General features: G+C 51.7%; 1 protein-coding gene across 1 annotated transcript; it reads left to right on the forward strand.

Moving 5' to 3' along the window:
• The first annotated feature begins 9,064 nt into the window (after nt 1-9,064).
• On the forward strand, nt 9,065-20,198 carry Grk1 (G protein-coupled receptor kinase 1). Its single transcript, XM_059244926.1, has 7 exons — nt 9,065-9,763; nt 11,042-11,169; nt 12,566-12,723; nt 13,096-13,179; nt 16,637-16,761; nt 17,850-18,051; nt 19,691-20,198. The coding sequence occupies exons 1-7, from the start codon at nt 9,065-9,067 to the stop codon at nt 19,987-19,989; spliced, it is 1,695 nt and encodes a 564-aa protein (XP_059100909.1). The 3' UTR covers nt 19,990-20,198.
• Nucleotides 20,199-21,476: the final 1,278 nt, after the last annotated feature.

Consider the following 21,476-nt stretch of genomic DNA (forward strand, 5'->3'; position numbering starts at 1 on the left):
GTCCTCTCCCGCTTGCCTGGACTGGGCCCAGGAAGCGTCCTCTCAGGCTTATAGTCTCCCCTGCGTGAGGCCAAAGGCATCAGAACCAGCTATCAGCTCCCCACTATCACCTCCACAAACACAAGGGAGGGGTGGGACTTGCCTGATATCTGCCCTCTGCTGTCCCAGAAGTCAACTGGTCCTTGGGATGCCCTTGGCTGACAACTCAATCTGCCCTGATAGCAACTGAAGAGAAGTGTTTCTGGGCTGAATAGCCTTCCAGGTTGTGCCTCATCTTCCTTCAGGAGGGAAATCACGAACTGGTGCCTTCCAGGCCGAAGGCCACAGGCCTGAGACCTGTCACCCTGCCATTCAGGTCCCTGGGGCCTTGAACCGTTTCCTTAAGGCTCCCTCCTCATTAGGATGGTAGAGAATTTGCCTGAAATGTGCCCACAACTGCCTGGAGGGGCCTTACAGCCCCGTCTTTCTCAAGAGTTTTCTTTCACCTGCTGGTGGTGGTGGGGCCAGAGTCACAGAGGGAACAGGTAAAGGAGAGCGGTGAGCCAAGATGGAGGCGCTGTCAGGGAGGGATCCTGTCTTCCAGCCTCTGCCATGAGAGTAATGTCCTCCTTCCCTTTGCTGGAAGTAGGACCAGCGAGCGTGCCTTTAAGATTCCTTGTGTCTGAGAGAGAATCCCAGTCACGGGATCCGGAGGTGCTCCTGGGTTTTCTTAGTTCCGTCCCGGCTTCTGCTGAGGAGGTTCTTTCTGATGGTGGAGCTGCTGGGTGGAGTGTTTCTCAGAGCCCGATGGGCTGCTGGCAGTCGGAGGCACCGCCAAGGTCCAGCTCAAGAGCGTAAGTGGAAAATGCACGAGGGCTACAGATGCTGGATGCCTGTCCCCACCTGGTACTCAGAGGTGTCCCTCTGCCACTGTCGGTGTGCCAGATGGGAAGAGCTCCCTGAATGCTCTGAATGTGCCACCCATTCAAGTCGAAAGCAGCGTCTGCTCCTGAAAGGGAGGATCGGCCAAGGAAGTGGGATGTGCCCCTGCACCTTTTCAAATGTACCTAAGACAAAGCCTGGCCGTGTGAACGGTCACCACCAGGAGCTCATTGTTGTCACATCTACACAGGCTTTCCCTCTTAGTGACCACGTAACCAAACTGGCTTCTTTGGGAAGAAGCACAGCCCTGAAAAGCCATGTAGCTTTTAGTTTGCACCTCCCAATATGGTTTTAGACACTCTAAAATTTAAGTGGGTTTACATCCTTGTAGCTTGGATGCCTATCACTTCTCAGTGGACCAATCCTGCTCAGTCTTTTTGGCACAGACTAAGATCCTAAGATGTTAGGATCTTAAAAGCAAGTGAATGGCAGTGGCTGAGATCTAGCTGCTTATAGCCTGTGGGTCCGGGCTCTATGTGTAGGGACACAACAGTGCCTGTCCACCTGGGGCCCATCTTATATGTGCCTAAGGGTGCCACATGGACTTGGATCCAGATGTGCAGGGTCTGGAAATTGCTTGTACTCCTGGAGCCAGATGTTTGGGCACCTGAAGATATCTGTGGGGCTAAAGCTGGCATGTGTAGACCCAAGCATGGGGACTGGCAAACAGGGCCCTGAAGGCATCTGTGCGCCATAGCCATTGTCTGTTAGTGAGCATGGAAATGCTCTACGTGCAAACAAAATGTGAGTTATTTCTGAACCTCATTGAGCTCCATCTTTCCACCTCTGAGTTTCTGGACCACACACGGATTGTCAAAGTGACCGACAATCGTGTCTGTGGGAGCAGCAGCTGAGACCTTGGTAGAGGGTGGTTTTCCCACAGTGTGCTCCGAGAACACGGAACTGGGTGCCCCACCAAACAGCTCCAGAGAAAGGAGCCCTAGACTTTGACCCCGCCTGGCAGTTGTGAAACTCCCCTCTCCTTCATACATGATGTTAGAGGCCAGAATAAAAATCTCACAATGATTTTACAGTGTTGAAGAGAGGGCTGAAGACATGGCTCCATGGTAAAGAGCACTGGCTGCTCTTACAAAGGACCTGGGCTCTGTTCTCAGCATCTATATGGCAGCTCACAACCATCCCCAACTCCAGTTCCAGGGGGTCCAATTCCCTCTTCTGACCTCCTTGGGTACATGTAGTGCACTTATATACATGCTGGCAAGATACTCATACATATGAAAGAAAAATAAATCTTCTAAAAGTGCAGAAAAAAGCCGGGCGGTGGTGGCGCACGCCTTTAATCCCAGCACTCAGGAGGCAGAGCCAGGCGGATCTCTGTGAGTTCGAGGCCAGCCTGGGCTACAGAGTGAGTTCCAGGAAGGCACCAAAGCTACACAGAGAAACCCTGTCTCAGAAAACAAAACAAAACAAAACAAAACAAAAAAAAGTGCAGAAAGAAAAGAATGATCAAGCCAGAATCCCAAGTCTAGAAAAAAAATCTTTAGGGGTAAAGGGAAAATCTAGACATCATCAACTGAAGGAAAATTAGTGTGCTGCCAGCAGACATGCACTGAGCGGGTGGCTGGGGGCTCAGGGGTCATGCCACTGGGTCTGGGCGGCAATCTAGACAGGCTGTAGTAATGTAGGCGAGGGGGAAGGACTTCTTAGGAAGCCACCCAAGCTCTGCGTTGTCCTGAGCAGTAAGCAAATGGGATCTTTGTTCTCCTCTTCCTCATGAGCTCCAACTCTGGCTTTGTGTTAGGATAGACTCCCCGGCTCCGGGCCTTTGGCTGTTGGAGAGAAGCAGGAAGATTTTAGGGCAGTTCTGGGACCTTTTCAAACCGAAGACGGAGGAACTCCCTTTGTCAGCTTCAGACCCATGGGAAACAGAAATGGACGGTGGGACAAAGACCGTGGATGACTGCAAAGTCATATTCCAAATGAGGCACAAGATGTCCACAGACGGCCTGAGAAATCCACCGACTGTCGTCAGTGTACTCAGCGACACAGGCTTCTGGGAAGGGAGGCGCAGGGACGATGAAATGTGACCTCTAATAACTCCATGAATTCATTTTCACTGGACTTTGATAGGGAGAGAAAGACCCAAGAAAGCACCTGCCTCCACAAACTCCTTCCATTAAACAGGAGCGGGCACCACAGAGAGAACACAGGAAATTAGAAGGGTATCTTAAAGCAGGTCGTCCATATGACCCAGCTATACCAACCACCCCTGCTTATTCACCCACAGGACGCTAAGGCAGCACATCCCAGGGATGATCGCACATCAATGTTTATTTCAGCTGTGTTTGCAACAGCTGAGTTACAGGAGCAGCATAGGGTTTGACAGCAGAGGAATGATTAAAGAATATAAGCGATGTGGTTTTTTTTCAGACACACACACACACAAATGATGTCATTTGCAAGAAAAGAGATGTAACTGGAGATAATCAAGTGAATTAATAGTCTCTCTCTCTCTCTCTCTCTCTCTCTCTCTCTCTCTCTCTCTCTCTCTCTCACACACACACACACACACACACACACACACACACACACACACACACACACAAATCCCTGACAACACAAATTTCTTCCAAAAAGAGTCTGCCTCATGGTGTGGCCCCAGGTCGGGCCATGGTGGGATTTGGAGCAAAGTGTGCTAAAAGCTTTTTCACCTTGAGATCTCATGCAAAACAAAACATGAACACATTAGGCTTTCCTGGTGCTATTTTGATGATGTTTTCCATTAATAAAGTAAAATTGCAGATTATTTGTTCACAAGGTTTATGGTTCCATGACTTTTAAGAACTGCTTTGTTGTAGATGCTTCAAGCTGTATTACAGCTTGTCAGAAGTGAATGTCTGCTTCAGAGGACACTGTCCTGCCTTGTGTTCCCCTGCATGACTCATTACACTTGTAAATTTAGATTCAACCAGTTTCCTCTGCTAGAAAATCCCAAAGCCCTAAGAGAAATTAGTGTTTGTATACATGATGGTATCTTTAAAGAAAGAGGAAAATGTGGCACTTGTAGAGACTGGTGCCTTCTTCTGATCATCCTTTCTCACATTTTTTTCTTACTTGGTTTTTATTCATAATCATAAACTTAACTCTGCCATCCAGCTAGACTTGGAGGGGAATAGGGAGAATACGGAACCCAGAGAACTTCAGTGCAGGGAATTTTGAGCAGATGGCGTGGGGGTGCTCTCCTGAGCTACAGAAGGAATGGTCTGGTGGGAAAGAAGCCCGCAAGTCAAAAGAATGAGAGTTGTCCACAGTGGAAATGGTGATCTTGCTGGACCCAAAACGCTCCATGGCTTCTACAATGTTTAATGCCTTCTTTCACCTTCCCGAAGACCACGTGTTCGCCATCCAGCCACTCAGTCGTGGAGGTGCAGATGAAAAACTGGGAATCAGCTGGGTGGTGGTGGCACACACCTTTAATCCCAGCACTCGGGAGGCAGAGCCAGGTGAATCTCCATGAGTTCGAGGTCAGCCTGGTCTATAGAGCGAGATCCAGGGCAGGCATCAAAACTACACAGAGAAACCCTATCTCATAAACAAACAAACAAACAAACAAACTGGGAACCATTTGTGTTTGGACCAGCATTTGCCATGGACAAGATGCCAGGACTGTATGCTTCAGGATGAAGTTCTCATCCTCAAATTTCTCTCTGGAGATGGACCCACCTCCAGTGCCATTACGACGTGTGAAGTCACCACCCTGGCACATGAATCTTGGAATGATTCTGTGAAAGGAGGAACCCTTATATCTAATTTTTTCTTTCAGTGCTCAGAGCGCGGAAGTTTTCTGCTGTCTTTGAAACTGCAAATAACTCAAGGAGACGCGGCCCACGGGCTCGCCATCGGCGGAGACATCAAGAATGTGGGGTGACCATGGCTGCGGCAAGCAGTGACGGGGACAGCGGCGTCTGCAAAGCCCCTTTCTTACAATTTTAAAATCTCATTTTTATTTGTTTATTAGGGAAGGGGTCACACATGTGCCGTGGCATGTGTGTGGCAGAGGGCAACTTAGGGAGGGGGTTCTCTCCTCCCCTATGTGGGTCCCAGGGATCAAGCTCAGGTTGTCAGGCTTGGCAGCAAGTACCTCTACCCACTGAGCCATATTACCAGCCCAAATTATTGCAAACTGTCCCTTTTTTCATTTAAAACTTTAAGATTTATCATTAGTGTGACTGTATGTGTGTGTTTATTTTTATTTATTTTTTTGTTTTTTCGAGACAGCGTTTCCCTGTGTAGCTTTGCGCCTTTCCTGGAACTCACTTGGTAGCCTAGGCTGGCCTCGAACTCACAGAGATCCACCTGCCTTTGCCTCCCAAGTGCTGGGATTAAAGGCGTGCGCCACCACCGCCCGGCGATGTAAACAGTCCCCCCCCCCCCCCCGCCCCCCTTACCCCGGAGCTGAGGACTGAACCCAGGGCCTTGCACTTGCTTCGCAAGCTCTCTACCACTGAGCTAAATCCCCAACCTGTACGTGTGTTTATGTGTGTGCAACTTTGTGGCATTGGTCCCTTCTTCCACCCTTGTATTTCGACAAATGCTGCTGCAGTAGTTGGACTTTCATTAGGAAAAAAAAGCCTCAACTAAATCTCATGCCTTTTACAAATGAACTCCAAGTGGACCATGAACTTGAATGTAAAGAGGAAATCATAACCTTCAGGAAAAGATGTGGACCAAAGTCTTTGAACCTAGGGCTAGTCAAGGAGCCCTTAAACCCAACACAAGAAAGGAATCTATAAAAAGAAATCTGTAAATTAGACAGAACAACTTCTGCCCGTGAAAGCCAAGGTATAAATGAAAAGACATGTTGTCACCTGGAGAAGACATTTGAAAAGCACCCGTGTGATACAGGACCAGGTGCAGGACCAACGTGCAAAGGATCCAATGATAAAAACCAGCCCCACAATTAGAATATGGTAGGAAGACACTTTGGGTAAATGCTACCCAAAGTGGAAACTTGGATGGCACACTGGCCTCTAGGAAAGTAATCTCTGTGGTTAACCCCTGGGGAAAGGTAAATTAAAACCGGTTCAGTGGTTAAGAGCACTGGTTGCTCTTCCAGAGGTCCTGGGTTCGAGTCCCAGCACCCTCATGGCCGCTCACAACCATCTATAATGGGATCTGATGCCCTCTTCTGGCATACAGGTGTACATGCAGGCAGAGCACTCATACATTGAAACAATACATAAATAAATAAAACTTTAGAAACTGGCGAAGAACAAAGAAATAATTTCATTTTTAGGAAAATAGGTGGAGCTAGATATTATTATTTTGAGTGAAATAAGACAGACTCAGAAAGACAAGTGTCACATGCTTTCTGACATATACAGAAGCTAGATAAAAATAGAAACATAGATATCCCCAGAGACGCTAAAATAGGAGGAACTATTTGGGAAGGAAATCAGTGGGAAGAGGAGGGAGACCAGAGAGTAATAGGGGGTGAATATGTTCAGAGTCCATTATACATGTATGAAAATGTCACAGTGAAACTAATTAGTATATGTTTTTTTTTTAAAGATTTATTTATTATGTATACAATGTTCTGCCTGCATATATGTCTGCAGGCCAGAAGAGGGCGCCAGATCTCATTACAGATGGTTGTGAGCCACCATGTGGTTGCTGGGAATTGAACTCAGGACCTCTGGAAGAGCAGTCAGTGCTCTTAACCTCTGAGCCATCTCTCCAGCCCCTAATTAGTATATGTTAATGAAAAACATTACCAGGGCAGGATGGCCAAACAAGCCAGTCCCATGAAGGATGGGAGTGTCTGGCTTCAGTGGCTGCTGGTGGGAATGGAAGGCACATCTGGAAATCCCAGTCCCAGGAAGGATGTGAGTGTTTGGCTTCAGTGGCTGCTGGTGGGAATGGAAGGCACATCTGGAAATCAGTTTGTCAGCTGTTTTTAGAGCAAACACATAGCTACCCAGAATTACACTCTTGGACATTTGTCCCGAAGAAGTAGAAATTTACATACAAAAATACAATAATGCTTACAATAGTTTTATGTAGAATAGCTCAAACCTGGAAAGAGTTCCAAAGGTCCTTCTCTGGATGCCTGGTTAGACCGTGGAGCATCTCCATGGAACACGGAACAGTATTCAGCCACAAGAAGGAAGGAGCTCTGGGCACCTGCCATCCACTTCTAGAGAATTCCCTGAGAGGGAAATGCTTGTCCCCCAAAGGGCCCAGACTCACACAGCACTCTTTCAGTGGTACAATGTAACCACAGAGAGTGGGCCTGGGGTCCCCCGGGGCCTGAGAATGTGGGAAAGGCTCTGTCTACAAAGGGCACCCCAAGGGTCCTGGTGCCATAGGTACCCCGAGTCTAATGCTGCCATGTCAGATATTTGCTAAGATGCTGTGATGAAATTTGGGGAGGATATTACTGTTGAGGGATCTCCTCCTCCTTATTCCCCCTCCATCTCTCACTCCCCCCCCCCCCGCCCCGCAGCTGTGTGTGCTCTGCCATTACCTCAAAAGTTTAACTGAACAAGGACACCCAGAGATGAGTTTGGGAGAAACTATATACTCCACTCCTCTGTCTGAATATTCTGGGCCAGGAACCAAACTTGTCCAACTTTGGTCACCAAATCGTCCTTGGTCCCTTCTACAAAGGGCCTTCCCAGTGTGAAGGCACTCTGGAATTCTTCAGCTCTAACCCGTTCATGGTCCCGTCCCACAGCTTCCACGTAAATCACCCAGGAGCCTGTCCGAGGTGGAATCCTGAGCTCCTCCAGGCCCTCTGAGGCAGGTGGAATGTGGATTTCAGTGCTCTGGGTGGCTCTGCTGGCGAGGCACCCCACGGTTGAGAACCGTGTCCCCTTTGGTCCTGACTGGTGTAAGAATCAGATAATGGTCTGTCCAAGGTCACCAGCGGCTAAGTGGCAGAGCTGGGACTAGCCCAGGTCACTTGGGGACAGTGAGATACTGTTTACCTCAAATATTTACTTGCCAATCTTCCTGTCACAAGCCCTTGCTAGGAGCTGGGAGGCGGGGGAGGGAGCTGGCATTCACCAGAAGTTCTCTTTCCACTTCTGCGGTCACAACGGAAAGACCCTGTCCCCACCTGAAACACCCTACCGCCCCTCAGAGAAGGCAGCTGGGTGCCTTCCCTTCCTCCTCCCCCCGGAAGTGCTCACTCCCTGTGGCTCCTCCTCAAACTGTCAGGAGCACCTGCAGACATGACAGCTGTGGTCCCCAGGAGATGGTGACATGCCCGTAGATTCTACCACTCCCGGGTGTGTGTGTCCTGGGTGTGATTGCTCTCTAAGCTGGGTCCTGCGTGTGCCCCAGATGTGTCCCTGATGTTTCAAGTTGTCTCTGGTATGCCCACCTGAATCCAGCTGTGTCCTAGGTGCATCCCAGGCCCGTGTCTCACGAGTCTTCTGGCTCGACAGGGGACTCAGTGTGATGGTCTGTGCTTCTCCTGCAGTCTATCTTTGTCTAACCATTTTGTGGCAATTCTTCTTCACGGAGGAGAGCAGTTGGCCACCATCAAGTATCCATGGTCTCACCTACAGACAGGGAGACTGGTCACTGAGGGCTTTCCCCTCTACGTTCCTGTTATCAGGAGGCTTCTCGCCTTCTACTCTCTTAAGGATAAAAACGAAACAGTGTGGAAGACTACCATCTTTACAAATGGAGGTTGCTCCTGGGACTGCCTACCGCAGACCCACATCCCAGCGGGACACAGACAGGTCCTGTGCACCTGCCAAGGCTGGGGAAAGACAGAGCTGCTCCCCAGGGGCTTCCAGGAGTCTGTGGTGTGCCCTTCCCTTGGGAGCACGAAGGCAGCACCCAGGGGGAGAGAGCCGAGCTGCACTCTAATCCGATTTGCAACAGCTTAGGGGATTGTCTTTTTCTGGCACCAGCTTGGTCACCCCTAAGGTGTCCTTGGTGACCCCAGGGCTGGGATTTATCAAGATGCTTGTCAGTCCTGCTCTCCCGGGGCTTCTTAGTGGCTCTCCAAGCATCCCGGCCACGGCTGCACGCCTCCCTTGTCCCACAAGGGCAGGAACAGGCCATAGGCCAAGGGCATAGGGTCAGGCCTGCTCTGGCTACAGGTGCCTTGAGCTTCACTCCAGCCTATGGCTCCTAACACTTGAAGTGGACACGAGGCATCGTCAGGATGGATTTCGGGTCCTTGGAGACTGTCGTGGCCAACTCTGCCTTCATTGCTGCCCGGGGCAGCTTTGATGGAAGCAGCACCCCGTCTTCCCGGGACAAGAAGTATCTGGCCAAGCTCCGGTTGCCCCCGCTGTCCAAGTGCGAGAGTCTCCGCGACAGCCTCAGCCTGGAGTTCGAGAGCCTGTGCTCAGAGCAACCCATTGGCAAGAGGCTCTTCCAACAGTTCCTGAAGACAGAGGAGAGGCATGTGCCAGCCCTGGAGCTCTGGAAGGACATCGAGGACTACGACACAGCCGATGACGATCTGCGGCCGCAGAAGACACAGGCCATCCTGGCCGAGTACCTGGACCCACAGGCCACACTCTTCTGCAGTTTTCTGGACCAGGGCATGGTGGCAAAGGTGAAGGAAGGGCCGATGGGGAGCCAGGACGGCCTCTTCCAGCCTCTGCTGCAGGCCACGCTGGACCACTTGAGCCAGGCCCCCTTCCAGGAGTACCTGGGAAGCCTGTACTTCCTGCGGTTCCTCCAGTGGAAGTGGCTGGAGGGCCAGCCCATAGGCGAAGACTGGTTCTTGGACTTCAGGGTTCTGGGGAAAGGGGGCTTTGGGGAGGTGTCGGCCTGCCAGATGAAGGCAACTGGCAAGATGTACGCCTGTAAGAAGCTCAACAAGAAACGGTTGAAGAAGAGGAAGGGTTACCAGGTAGGGCGGGAGCCCGGCGAGCAGAAGGTGCTCGTGGGCTGGAGGGACGGTAGAATGGCGGCCACCCACCCGTGGAGCTCTACATAGGCCTCCGCTACTGTGCACGTATCCTGCCATTTGGACAACCCCTTCCCCCTGCTCAGGCAGCCATTGTGGCTGTACCACACTCGGGAGCAGTTCAGGGGGAGTCATTTGCAGGCAGTTGCTATCTGGAGCATGTATCTGGCTATCTAGAAACCTTTCCTCAAAGTGATTATACACATGCGCAGTGAGGTAGGACTCTGTCAGCGGCACATCACATTGGCAGACGCTGTTTACATGAGGCAGAGCCCATCTGTGATGCTGGAGTACAGGACTAGTTTTCTTGAACACAGGTTTCCGGGGGACAAGAATGACTGGAGGACATAGGCAGGCTGCCAGCATTTTATTTCCTCCTTTGTTGGCGTCAGTGCCTACTTAAGGCAGGATCAGCGAAAGCGGCTTATTGTCCCAGGGACACAGCCCCGCACGGCCCTGCTGTATAGTATAGATAATGCTGTGAAACTCTCAGGGGTGAACACCAGCCCCCCCCCCCCCCGAGCCTTTAGTGAAAGGTCAAACATTAGGTGCAGACAGCAAGTGGGGGCACATTTACCAGGGGCCTTGGGGACTGCACCTCATGCTGGTCTGATGTTAATCTTTAAAAAAGAGCTTTATGCTCAGGTGTGATGGTGCATGCCTTTAGTCCCAGCACTCAGGAGGCAGAGGCAGGTGGATCTCTATGAGTTCAATGGTCTACATGGAGAGTTCCAGGAGAGCCAGGGCTACATAGTGAGAGATGTCTCAAAATAGCAAACAAACGAATAACTCCAGCTTTATGGAATTGTTACTCAAGTTCTGGGCCACCCACATCTACATGCAACCCAATACAACATTGAATCTTTTCTGAATTCAGTGTCCTGGTAGGACGTATGCAGAATGAATCGGCTTGACCTATTGTCTTCGTCCCTTTCACACATTCAGATGTTTAGAATAAAGGTGAATAGCAAAGCAGGGTCTACGGGAAACTTGGGCTGCATTGGGAGTTAGCGGAGGACATAATTGAGGACTGGATGGTAGAGTGAGCATGTGCAGGGAGAGGGCAGTGATAGAGATGTCCTGGTGGGCACCAAGCCTGTACCCCTGAATGAATGCATGCCGGATCTCACACATTGCAAGCCTGCCCTGTGCTGTGCCCAGCATGCAGCCTGCCCTCCACAGTGCATTTCTGAGAACTGAGGATCACAACTCTGCTTCCAGGGTGCCATGGTCGAGAAGAGGATTCTGGCTAAAGTACACAGCAGGTTCATTGTGTCTCTGGCCTACGCATTTGAGACCAAGACCGACCTCTGTCTGGTGATGACCATCATGAATGGAGGTGACATAAGGTAATGGTGTCCAAACCTGGGGTTGGTTTCAACTAGGATACCCAGTTCACGTCCCGTGGGGCCCAGGACTTAGGCTATATCTGTCATTGCATGTTCTTGAGTATCTCCATGATTGTTGGGGATAGGTGACAGGGGGCACGTGGTGCTGTGGATGGCTGTGATGGGCTACCATGGGTTGAGAGGGCTAAGAAATTAAAATGAGCAATTCCATCAGTGTCCAGTCCTGTAGGGATAGAGAGCTGGAAGACCAGCTCGAGCCAGCTTGCCTATTGCCTACATAGGAGGCCACCCCTGTTGGTGCCTGGGTTGGCCGAGCCTGATGGTGCTTTGAGGTGGTTCCTGCGTCCTTGGGGAGATCAGGTCACCGGCCTTAACTGGCTTGATGACTTCTCCACTCTTTGCCTCAGTTTCCTGTTCTGTAAAATACAAATAATAATGATGGCCAAGCCAGTGTCAGGAGGACGAAGTAAGTGGTGAGACCCTGGGATAACTGGCACACAGAGTTAAAATGATGAGATTCTTAGGTACCTGGTGCACGAGGCTAACACGGTGAGACCCTGGGGTGCCTTGGGGCTGGAGGGTGCCACTGAAGGGAACTATAACTTGCAAAAGCCTGTGTCTTTCCCTTCCTTGCTTTTATTTACATCACTGCTCGAGCAGACAAGTCATAGGAGGTCTAGACAACCAGTCTGTGAGAATCCCATAGAAGAGGAAGAGGACTGCAAGGGATGCTGGGTGATTCTAGCGTGGCGGGCTGTTCTGTCTCCATCCCCAGGGGCCTCTGGTTATCTCCGAGGCCTCTGGTCTTCACCCACTCTCCCTGCGGCTTAGGTCATTCACGTCTTCCGGCTCTGAGCTTGCTTCACTTCCCTCTAAAGTGTTGGGGTGGCGTGTGCAAGAAAGAGTGAAAAAAAGGACACACTTGAGGGGCCTGTGGAGAGGAGCCTGGGGAGAAGGGGCTGTGGAGAGGGGCCTGCGGAGAGGGGCCTGCGGAGATGGGGCTGCGGAGAGGGGCCTGTGAGGAAAGTGTTGGTGTCAACTCCATCAAAGGGTTCAAGGTCTGCTGGAGCAGACCACAGGTGTACTTAGAGACTTGGGGTCGCTTGTGTTTTAAGAAACTGGGGCTGACTTACCTCCCTTGGCCCTGTCCTGGCCTGCACTGGGGTCAGAAGGAAGGGGGTGTTGAGTAACAAGCTTGTGTCCCTCTAACAGTCGTGGGTAAGGTGTGAGGTATCTGAGGCCTCTAGCCTTGGGTTTCTCTGGGAGAACACTGATGCTTGGTCCCCAGGTGACCATGCTGTGTTGATATGTGCGTGCCCTAAGATCCTGGCGCTGTTTCTGCACTTTACTGCCCTTCAGCCCTGTGTGGGTACCTCCCATGGTGTTCTGCCCCCAGGTACCACATCTACAATGTGGATGAAGAGAACCCTGGCTTCCCGGAACCACGAGCCATCTACTACACGGCCCAGATCATCAGCGGTCTGGAGCACCTGCATCAGAGACGCATTGTGTACCGGGACCTCAAGCCGGAGAATGTGCTGCTGGACAATGATGGTGAGCCCCCGGAGTGGAGGGAGGGGCCCAAAGCATGGCTTCTTCAGCCTCTTTGAAAGTCACTGCAGTGGGTGTTAGGGTATAAAGGACAGTGGTGTGAGCTGTGTGGTATATGAGTATCTGTCTGTCTGTACGTATGCATGCGGCAGGTGTTACATGTTTGTGTGTAAGATATGTGTGGTATGCCTATTATGTGTATGCTGTATCTTTGTGGGGAGTGGATATGTGTGTATGGAGTGTGGTATGTGTGTACACAGAACATGTGTGTACGTGCGTTTTTCTACTGTGCAGGGGAGCTCTGCTGAGCCCTGGGCTCACCTGGCACCTCTGGTCTGTGGAATGTGTGTGACCTCGGCTTATATTTGCTTTCAGGCAATATCCGAATTTCTGACCTTGGGTTGGCCGTGGAGCTAAAGGAAGGGCAGAATAAGACCAAGGGCTACGCGGGGACCCCAGGTAAGACCTGAGCACTGGGGGTGGGGCCCGGAGAGGCTCGGCATCCAGGAAGAGGCCCGGGTCCTCCTCTCTCCCAGAGCCAGAGGCAGCAGGGTCCCCCATTCCTAAGGTGGCGACAAAGAGTGGGGGCTGTGGAGTGCGGCTCCCTTATCTCCTAGGCAAACAGCGACAATCAGGTTTTGCTCAGCAGCTCAAGAACTGCGTGTTCCCTGCAGTGACAGCCCTACCCTGCCTTGGCAGCCTTGCTGGCTTCCTGCCTCGCCCTCTGTGGCGAAGCTGCCCCTCTGGTACCTGGATGGGCAGAGAGAACACAGGGCTCCCACACTCTGTGGCTTCCCGGGTATTGACAGAGTGAGTTTGTCCAGGGGGTCTCACGGAAGAGCTGGGGCCTTGGGGTCACACCACAGAGCACCAGGGGCAGGAACTTTCCTTAGGCAGCCCTTGCTAGGTTTCAGTAAAACCCTGGTAGGTATCCACCAATATGCAGGGTACACGCACATGTGTGTCTCTGTGTGTGTGCATGCATACCTGTGTGTTCACACACTCCCACAGGTATGCTTGCTCTCATGTGGTATATACAGGTGTATATCTTGTAGGTGTGACTGCGTGTACACATGGACGCCTTTATGTGTAAGTACATGTGTGGATGCCCAGGAGCCTATACATGCATGTGCATCTGTGAACATCTGTGCATATCTGTTTGTACATGTATGTAAGCACACAGTTCCCTCTGTGTGCACACATGCATGCATGTGTATGAAGGCACCTCTGTGTATGCATGCACTCATGATAGTCTCTGTGTGCACATATGCAGACATGTATGTGTGTGCATCTTTATGAATGTGTCTTTGTGCTTGTGCATGTCTTTGTGCGCCTCTGTGTGTGTGTGTATATATATATATATATATATATATATATTTCATGCATGAATTTGTGGACGTATGAGTGTATTCATGTGTGAATGTGTATCAGCACCTCTGGGTGTATGCTCAGTACCTGTATCTGTGCATGTATAGGCATGCATCTCTGCATCTGTATATGTTTTGTGTACATGTACACTTGCACATATATGTATGATTATAGGTGTAGCTCTGTCTATGTGCACACACACACAAACACACACACACACACACACACACACACACACACACACACACGTGGCCATTTGTGCTTGCTTCCTTCTTCACGGATCTGCCTTCATCCTCCTTGTGCAGAGGAGAGGAGAGACCGAGTCAGGTAGAGCAGATGCATGGTCCAGGCCCATGCTTAGTGGCTAGATGACCTCATGGCATGCTCGTCTGTCAGAGCCTTTGGTGCTAACACTTACCACATAGGCTTGTGAGTCTGTTCAGTGACCGCTGTACACCGGCACTCACATGTGGTAGACACACGTGCATTTAAGTCCTTCCGGTCTCCGCATTCTGGGTTGTCATGTTCAGGTTGATTTCTGACAGGATTTCTTCGATATCTTCCTTCTTCCCTGGCTGTCTGGCTTCAGACAGAACCTAAATTGGGATGTATACAGAGCAGAGATGGGATCTTGCTTTGTACATGTGTGTAAGGACCCTGTGCCTCGGGTCCCATCTGAGATCATCTCTGATGCCATGGTGGGTAAAGGGACAGGAGCTTCCCCTACATTCTGGGGTAGGACAGATCCACCTGGTCCTCAGGAGGCATGATGGCTGTCTAGCCTGGGCCTGAGGTGGGTGCTGAGGGCTATGTGCAGGCGCAGGGTGAAGGAGGGCTGAGAAAAGGATTCCGGAAACAGCTTGGCCTGGAGCCATCACACAGCCTCGTGATGACGTGGCTGCACCTGCTTTCATGAACTAGTCCAAACTTCACTTGGATCTCTCCCGTCCACGGCACGTCCCAGATCCACTGAAGATTAGAAGAACTTACTTCAAGACCAGAAACGGGTCCTGCTCAGGACTGAGTAGGAGGCCCGGATGGCCACAAGAGGGCACCCTTGCCCGCCCAATCACCACCTTCCTGAGCTTGTTCTGACTCTTCAGGTGGATGCTGTGGCATCTCTACCCACATGTGAATCCTTTGGCTGGGCCTCCACTGAGGCTCTGGAAATGCTGAGTTAGGAAGAAAATCAGAAGCTGGTATTCCAGGAACCAAAGAACACCGTTCTAGAGATTTCACCCCACTCTGCAGCCTCCCAGCTCAGGCCACAGCCGTAGGTTGTGCATCGGGGAGGTTCTTCCTCTGGACATAGGAAAGGTGCGTCTCTGTCTTCTGCTTCCTGCCACGAGGGGATGAGTTCATGACAGAAGAAGCAGAAATCCGCTTGTTCCCTCGTCCAATAACTCACGGGTGTCGGCTCTGCAGCAACAACATTATTTACAAAAACCCAACGTGTGAAGACAAAGGATGACATGATCAGGGTTTAGCGTGGCCCAGCTGCAAGGGCCACTGGGTGGGCATTGGTGATGGACTGGAGTGGAGCGTGCCATGCATGGCTCCAGAAGGGATTGTCAGCGGCTCACCTTCCAGAAGGGCTAACAGTCTAGGGCCCAGGAGCAATTCCAAAGATGAGTGGGAGGAGACGGTTTGGACACTGTGTTGTAGACCCTGGGCATTAACATGTGTGGTGGGTGACAGGGGTTGAGACTTTCATGCAAATGGCCATGTTGTGGCCGGACAACTCGGGGGACCGGGCAGGGCACGTCTGTCTAGAAGGCAGCACAGCGGCTGTTTGATCAGTTGCTGTTCTGTGAAGCTGGATTTGTGGCACTGTTTCCTCATGTCTGCGTTGTCCTGAGCAAGTCCCCTCCTCATTATTAGGCTGCTCCCCGCCTTACTTCTCGACACTGAAAGCTGAATTGTGATAGGTGTGTCCTGCACGTGGCAGGGCCACGAGGGAGCTCAGCGTAGCTTCACTGTGGGGACTAAAAGGAGGTTCATGTTGCCAGAGACAAAGCATCCAAGGAAGGCAGAGGACTGTGACCTCACGTGTCCCTCGGGCTTTGGCCACAGCACCTGGGTCATTGGCCCCCTCTAGATTACAGGGCACAGATCTCACTTCTATGTCCTTGTAAGAGGAAAGGGGCCAGAAAGTCACAGGAGGTCTGTCTGCGTTTGTCTACCTCACGAGTCACACACAGTGCGCTGACCTGCTTTGCGTTGTTCTGAGTGGAGGGGAAAGGAAGCTTCATATCACACCCTAGGAATGAGATACCACACGAGGAACACGATTCCTGCCCTGGGCAATTCTGCCCCTAGGAACACATTTTTGGTTGTTACAACTGTGGGCATCCAGTGGGTAGCAGCTGGGGTTATGTTCAATGCCCTTCAATGACAACACAGAGGTTTCTGTCCTGAAAATCACTGTGATGAGACCCCCCTCCTATGGGGGGTGTCATGAGGGCTTCAGTTGTTCTGTGACGACAGGGTGGGGACCATGCTATGGGAAAACATGCATCTGTAAATCTACATGTGTTCCTGACGGCAGGTTTCATGGCCCCTGAGCTCCTCCGCGGTGAAGAATATGACTTCTCTGTAGACTACTTCGCCCTGGGGGTCACATTGTATGAGATGATTGCAGCCAGGGGACCCTTCCGAGCCCGAGGAGAGAAGGTAGGTACCGTCTGGCAGCAAGTCCTGCAGGGGTCCATTCTGGGGCAGACATGGATGGGTGGGTTGTGTCAAGGACTGCATCCCCCCCTCCCCCTCCGTGCAGGCTCTGGGGTCCTGCTCCTGTGTGTTCCATCCCAAGGCCTGCCTGCTCTTGAAAGATCTGTAGGTGGCGCCGTTGACAGATTCTAAATCGGTCCTTTCACACCCAAGCCAGCAGAGGGCAGAGCAAACCCACACTAGCTGAGACTGGGCGGTTCTCCCTCATAAGACAGCAGGCTTCTGTCATTACGTCCTTCTGGGGGTGGATTCCACAAAGAAGGCCCCTGGTGGGTCCCTAGCTAACTGTGACCACTAGGCCACTGCTCTTGGGACTTCGGACAACCACCCCAGACACTCTCCCTGCCCGTTTCTGTTTACACAAAGGTTGGTCTGGTCCAGAAGTCAGGTACTGTCTCCCACGTCTCCGTAGGGACAGTGTTCACCTGCTTGTCACGGCCTGAGCTGACAGCTCTATGCTGTCATGTGATCGCATGGAGAAGTGTCTCAGTCTCCCAGCCCTCCACAGTGACAGGCATTAGAGCGAGCTGTGCGCCCTAACAGCACTGCTCGCTCAGGTTCCACAGGCTACGTTTGCTCCGTCCACGTCTGCAAAGAGAGATGATGGAGGCGTCAGCTTTACAGGGAGGGATGTCGGGGCGTGAGCCACACTGTGTACATCATGCACTTCGTGTGGGGGAAGCTTTGTTTGGGAGACCACAAGGCTGACAGGCAGTAAGGCAAGCTTTCCACCTTAGTTGAGTGAGATCTCCACCCAGCCAAGCGTTTCAGCAGTAACTTTCACTGCTGGTCACTTTCTGTTCAGTGGACTAGCTGTGTAAGCGTGTGGATAAGGTGGCTGGGGGCTTCCTGGGGACTGGGGGGCTTCCTGGGGACTTTTGTCTCTTTGTCCTGAGATCTGAGGCTTTCAATGCCAAGCCACCTGGGAGGGGCCCATCAGCCACCCCCACCCCAGTGAGGGTGAGCACCAAGCCCCAAGGCTTGAGGCTTGGCCAGGGCTCGATTGAAGTGGTACATTTGCTGCCGTGCAGGTAGAGAACAAGGAACTCAAGCAGCGTATCATCTCAGAGCCCGTGAAGTACCCAGACAAGTTCAGCCAGGCCAGCAAGGACTTCTGTGAGGAACTGTTGGAGAAGGACCCGGAGAAGCGCCTGGGCTTCCGGGATGGGACCTGTGATGCACTCAGGGCAAACATCCTCTTCAAAGACATCAGCTGGAGGCAGCTGGAAGCTGGTATGGTTGGCACCATAAGCCTGAGAGGGTTTAGGGGGTTGGTGCCGTATGACCCTTGATGGTCCACCTCATCCATGGGGTCAGCCGTGGACTGAGCTGAGGACTTGTGGGACCCCAGCTAGCCTCCGACAACTCATCTAGTCCCCCATTCATCTCCAGGATCCCAGGACTGGGCCCTGGGGTCAGGCAGGTTAAAGTCAGGTGGGAAATGTGGGCAGCAAGCCAGCGTTAAAAAGCTAGGTCTGCTTCCTGGCCTTTCCCTGCCTCAGCCTGTACTCTAGAGATCCGAGGGTTCAAGTGAGGCAGTTTGTCTGACTGTGATACGTTCATTTACTCCACATTGTTTGTCATAGGATACGGTGTGTGTCGTGTGTGTGTACATGTATCTGTGTATCCATGCGTGTATAGCTGCTTGTGTGTGAGCCCATGCATGCATGCATGGACACATGCTCATGTGCCTGTGTGCACATGTACTTGCCTGTGCATGTCTATATGTACATCTAATGTCTATGTGTGTGGTGGTGTGGTGTGCATGGTGTGTGTGTGTGTGTGTGTGTGTGTGTGTACACCCCTGAATGTGTCTGTGCATGTGCATTTCAAGGGTGAATGTAAGGCATAGCCTTGCCCTCCAGGTGGCATTTTCAACATAACTGTGATCACCTACAGGGCGAGCTAGGATCCATAGACAGGAGCAGAAGGTTATCCCAAGAGAAGTAACTTTCGGGCGGAAGAGCTAAGCAACTCCCCCGAAGACGGGTTGCTCTGGCAGAGCTTTCGTGATGAGGCCACAAGGAATGCAAGGGTCCTGGCTCAGGAGGGCCGGGGACTGTTTTCCGAGGGGCAAGGGAGTAGTGGGACCCAGGAGGTTTGAGTCAGGCATGTCGGAGAAAGCCAGGTGAAGAGGTCACACTTGGGTGCCAGCAGCCAGCCTGGACCAGCACGGGCCTGTTGGGAAGCTGGAGTTAGTGGCTTAGGTACTGCAGGGTGGCAGGTGGGGTCAAACGTTCAGAGGAAGTCAGGGCCGGCGGCTAGGTCGGCGGCACCTGGGCTCTATAAGAATAACATTCTGCATCTTGTAGCTTCAATCAAGAAGTGAAGCTGGCTGGGAGGGACGCTGCAGAGTTCAGTCTGACATCTGCCCCTGTGATGCCAACCTGGGGCCGGGCAAGAGCTCTGAGCTGCAGAGAAGGTGTGGTCACCATGTGACGGACCGAGGGCCCTGTTTTCAAGATGCTTGGCTCACAAGGAGACTTTGTGGCAGGATCTAGGGGAGATAGAGGAGCCAAGAGCTGGAATTTATTTCAAAAGGCTTCCTAGCTGGCACAGTGAATCAGACCTGTAACTCCAGCACTGGGGAGGCTGAGGCAGGAGGATTGTGACTTCAGGGCAGCCTCAGACACACACACACACACACACACACACACACACACACACACACCTTTCTAACCAGGTCTGGGCATCTTCCATCCTGTCCATCATCCAGTCTGTGAGCGCTGAGCATGAGGGATGGACCTGCTTCGGGATGCTGGCTTTTTCTGTTGGCATTAGGAACAGCAGCTGGTCTTTTGCATGTCTGTGGGGACCCTTTGGCCCAGCAGTGTCCTTACCATGGGTATCTCTCTTTCCTGTTTCTTCACAGGGATGCTGATCCCTCCATTCATCCCAGACTCTAGGACTGTCTATGCCAAGAACATACAGGACGTGGGTGCCTTTTCCACAGTCAAGGGTGTGGTTTTTGACAAAGCGGACACAGAGTTCTTCCAAGAATTTGCCTCTGGCAACTGCCCCATTCCCTGGCAGGAGGAGATGATTGAGACTGGTATCTTTGGGGACCTGAATGTGTGGCGCCCAGACGGTCAAATGCCGGATGACATGAAGGGAATCACTGTGGAGGAGGCAGCCCCTACATCCAAGTCAGGAATGTGTCTCATCTCCTAGCCAAGTATCTGAGGGAAGCAGGGAGCTGGTGTGTAAAGAGAGGAAAGTGTACTGAGCTCATGGGAAAAAATGTGACCTTGGTGTCAGCCCGTACTCACTCCACCCAGATCACCCAGCAACTGTGGCTTCTTGTGGAACAAGCAAGACTTTCGGTCTAGACCCTACAGACTTGGCATATTTTTGTCATATTTCATTCAAAAGAGACAAAAAGGCCACAGGTTGAATAGTAAGATACAAATACTCAAAGAACCTCTGTGTATAGATGTGTGGCCAGGAGCTTGGCGGTCAGAAACCCACATTCAGCATGGATCTCCCAGTACTTTGAGTTAATATTTCAGGGCAGACCTGTTTGCTCCTGGTCAGTTCAGGGTTGCAGGCACTCATGTACCCCAAAGAGGGCTGTACCTGGGGGTCTACCCCAGACCCCTCCTTGCCTGCTTCCTGCCTCCTCAGCTGCCTTTACTGATCACCACCTGCTCCATGGACCCCAATTTGGAGCTACTGAGTCTTCAGGGAGTAGAAAGGATAGACTGACCTGGACTTAGCTGAGAGTCATTGCCTCCTCTCGAGAATGGAGACAGCTACCTCAGACAGCTACGGTCTCTGTCCTCGGCCAACACCGTGTGTGGTATATACTCAAATTGTCATAGTCATGTCACATGTGGTGGGGGCCCAAGTCTTTACATGCTAAGGTCATGTGTGGCGGATGCTTGAGCAAAGACACGCCATATGTGGTGTACGCCAGAGTCCTCACACAGTCACTACACCTGTAGTGGGCGTCTGTGTTCTCAGGCTATCTTTGTGCCGCACAGCCTCACCTCGTTTGTGAGGAAAGGTGACCGATATATACCCAATAATTTTGGAAGATTGCTGGATAAAGCCAGCACTGGACTGCAACACTGGACCGGTGTCCCCCAAGTTGTGCGGGGTACAAGCATCTGTCAAGAGCATGCCACCAATAAACCCCAGGCCAGCTGTACTGTGGAGGAGTTCACATATTGCTATAGAGGTGCCTTGCACACATGATATCCTGGGGACTAATGTTGGATGCTAAAGAAGTCCGTGCCAGGATTCTGCTCTTCTTGGAGAATCTGACACTGTGGAATCGTGGGGTGCTCTGGAGGGCCCTTGGGGCAGTGTCCGTACCTCCTGGACCATGGCCTGGGACCCCTTGGGACCCAGCAGTCCTGTGGCTGATTAGTGCTGAGTGCTGTAGATAAGGCAAATCTCCCATCATCCCTTCCCTGTTCACTCCATCCTGCAGAGCATCACACATGTATCAAGTCCTGGATGCATATTTTATTTTATTGTATTCTGGCGCTCATTTGAATAGGCTCTGGGTTGAGGACACTGGCAGTTTGTCTGTCTCATCCTGGTCTTCACTGGGGCCGAGGAGTGTGAAAAAGGTGGGTTTTATAGCAGCCTCGTCAGGTTTGGGGGGCCTGGCCCTTGTTACACTAGCCATCATTCCTGTTTGCCCTGCCCAG

The sequence above is a fragment of the Peromyscus eremicus genome, chromosome 17, assembly GCF_949786415.1.
Source record: "Peromyscus eremicus chromosome 17, PerEre_H2_v1, whole genome shotgun sequence".
NCBI lineage: Eukaryota > Metazoa > Chordata > Mammalia > Rodentia > Cricetidae > Peromyscus > Peromyscus eremicus.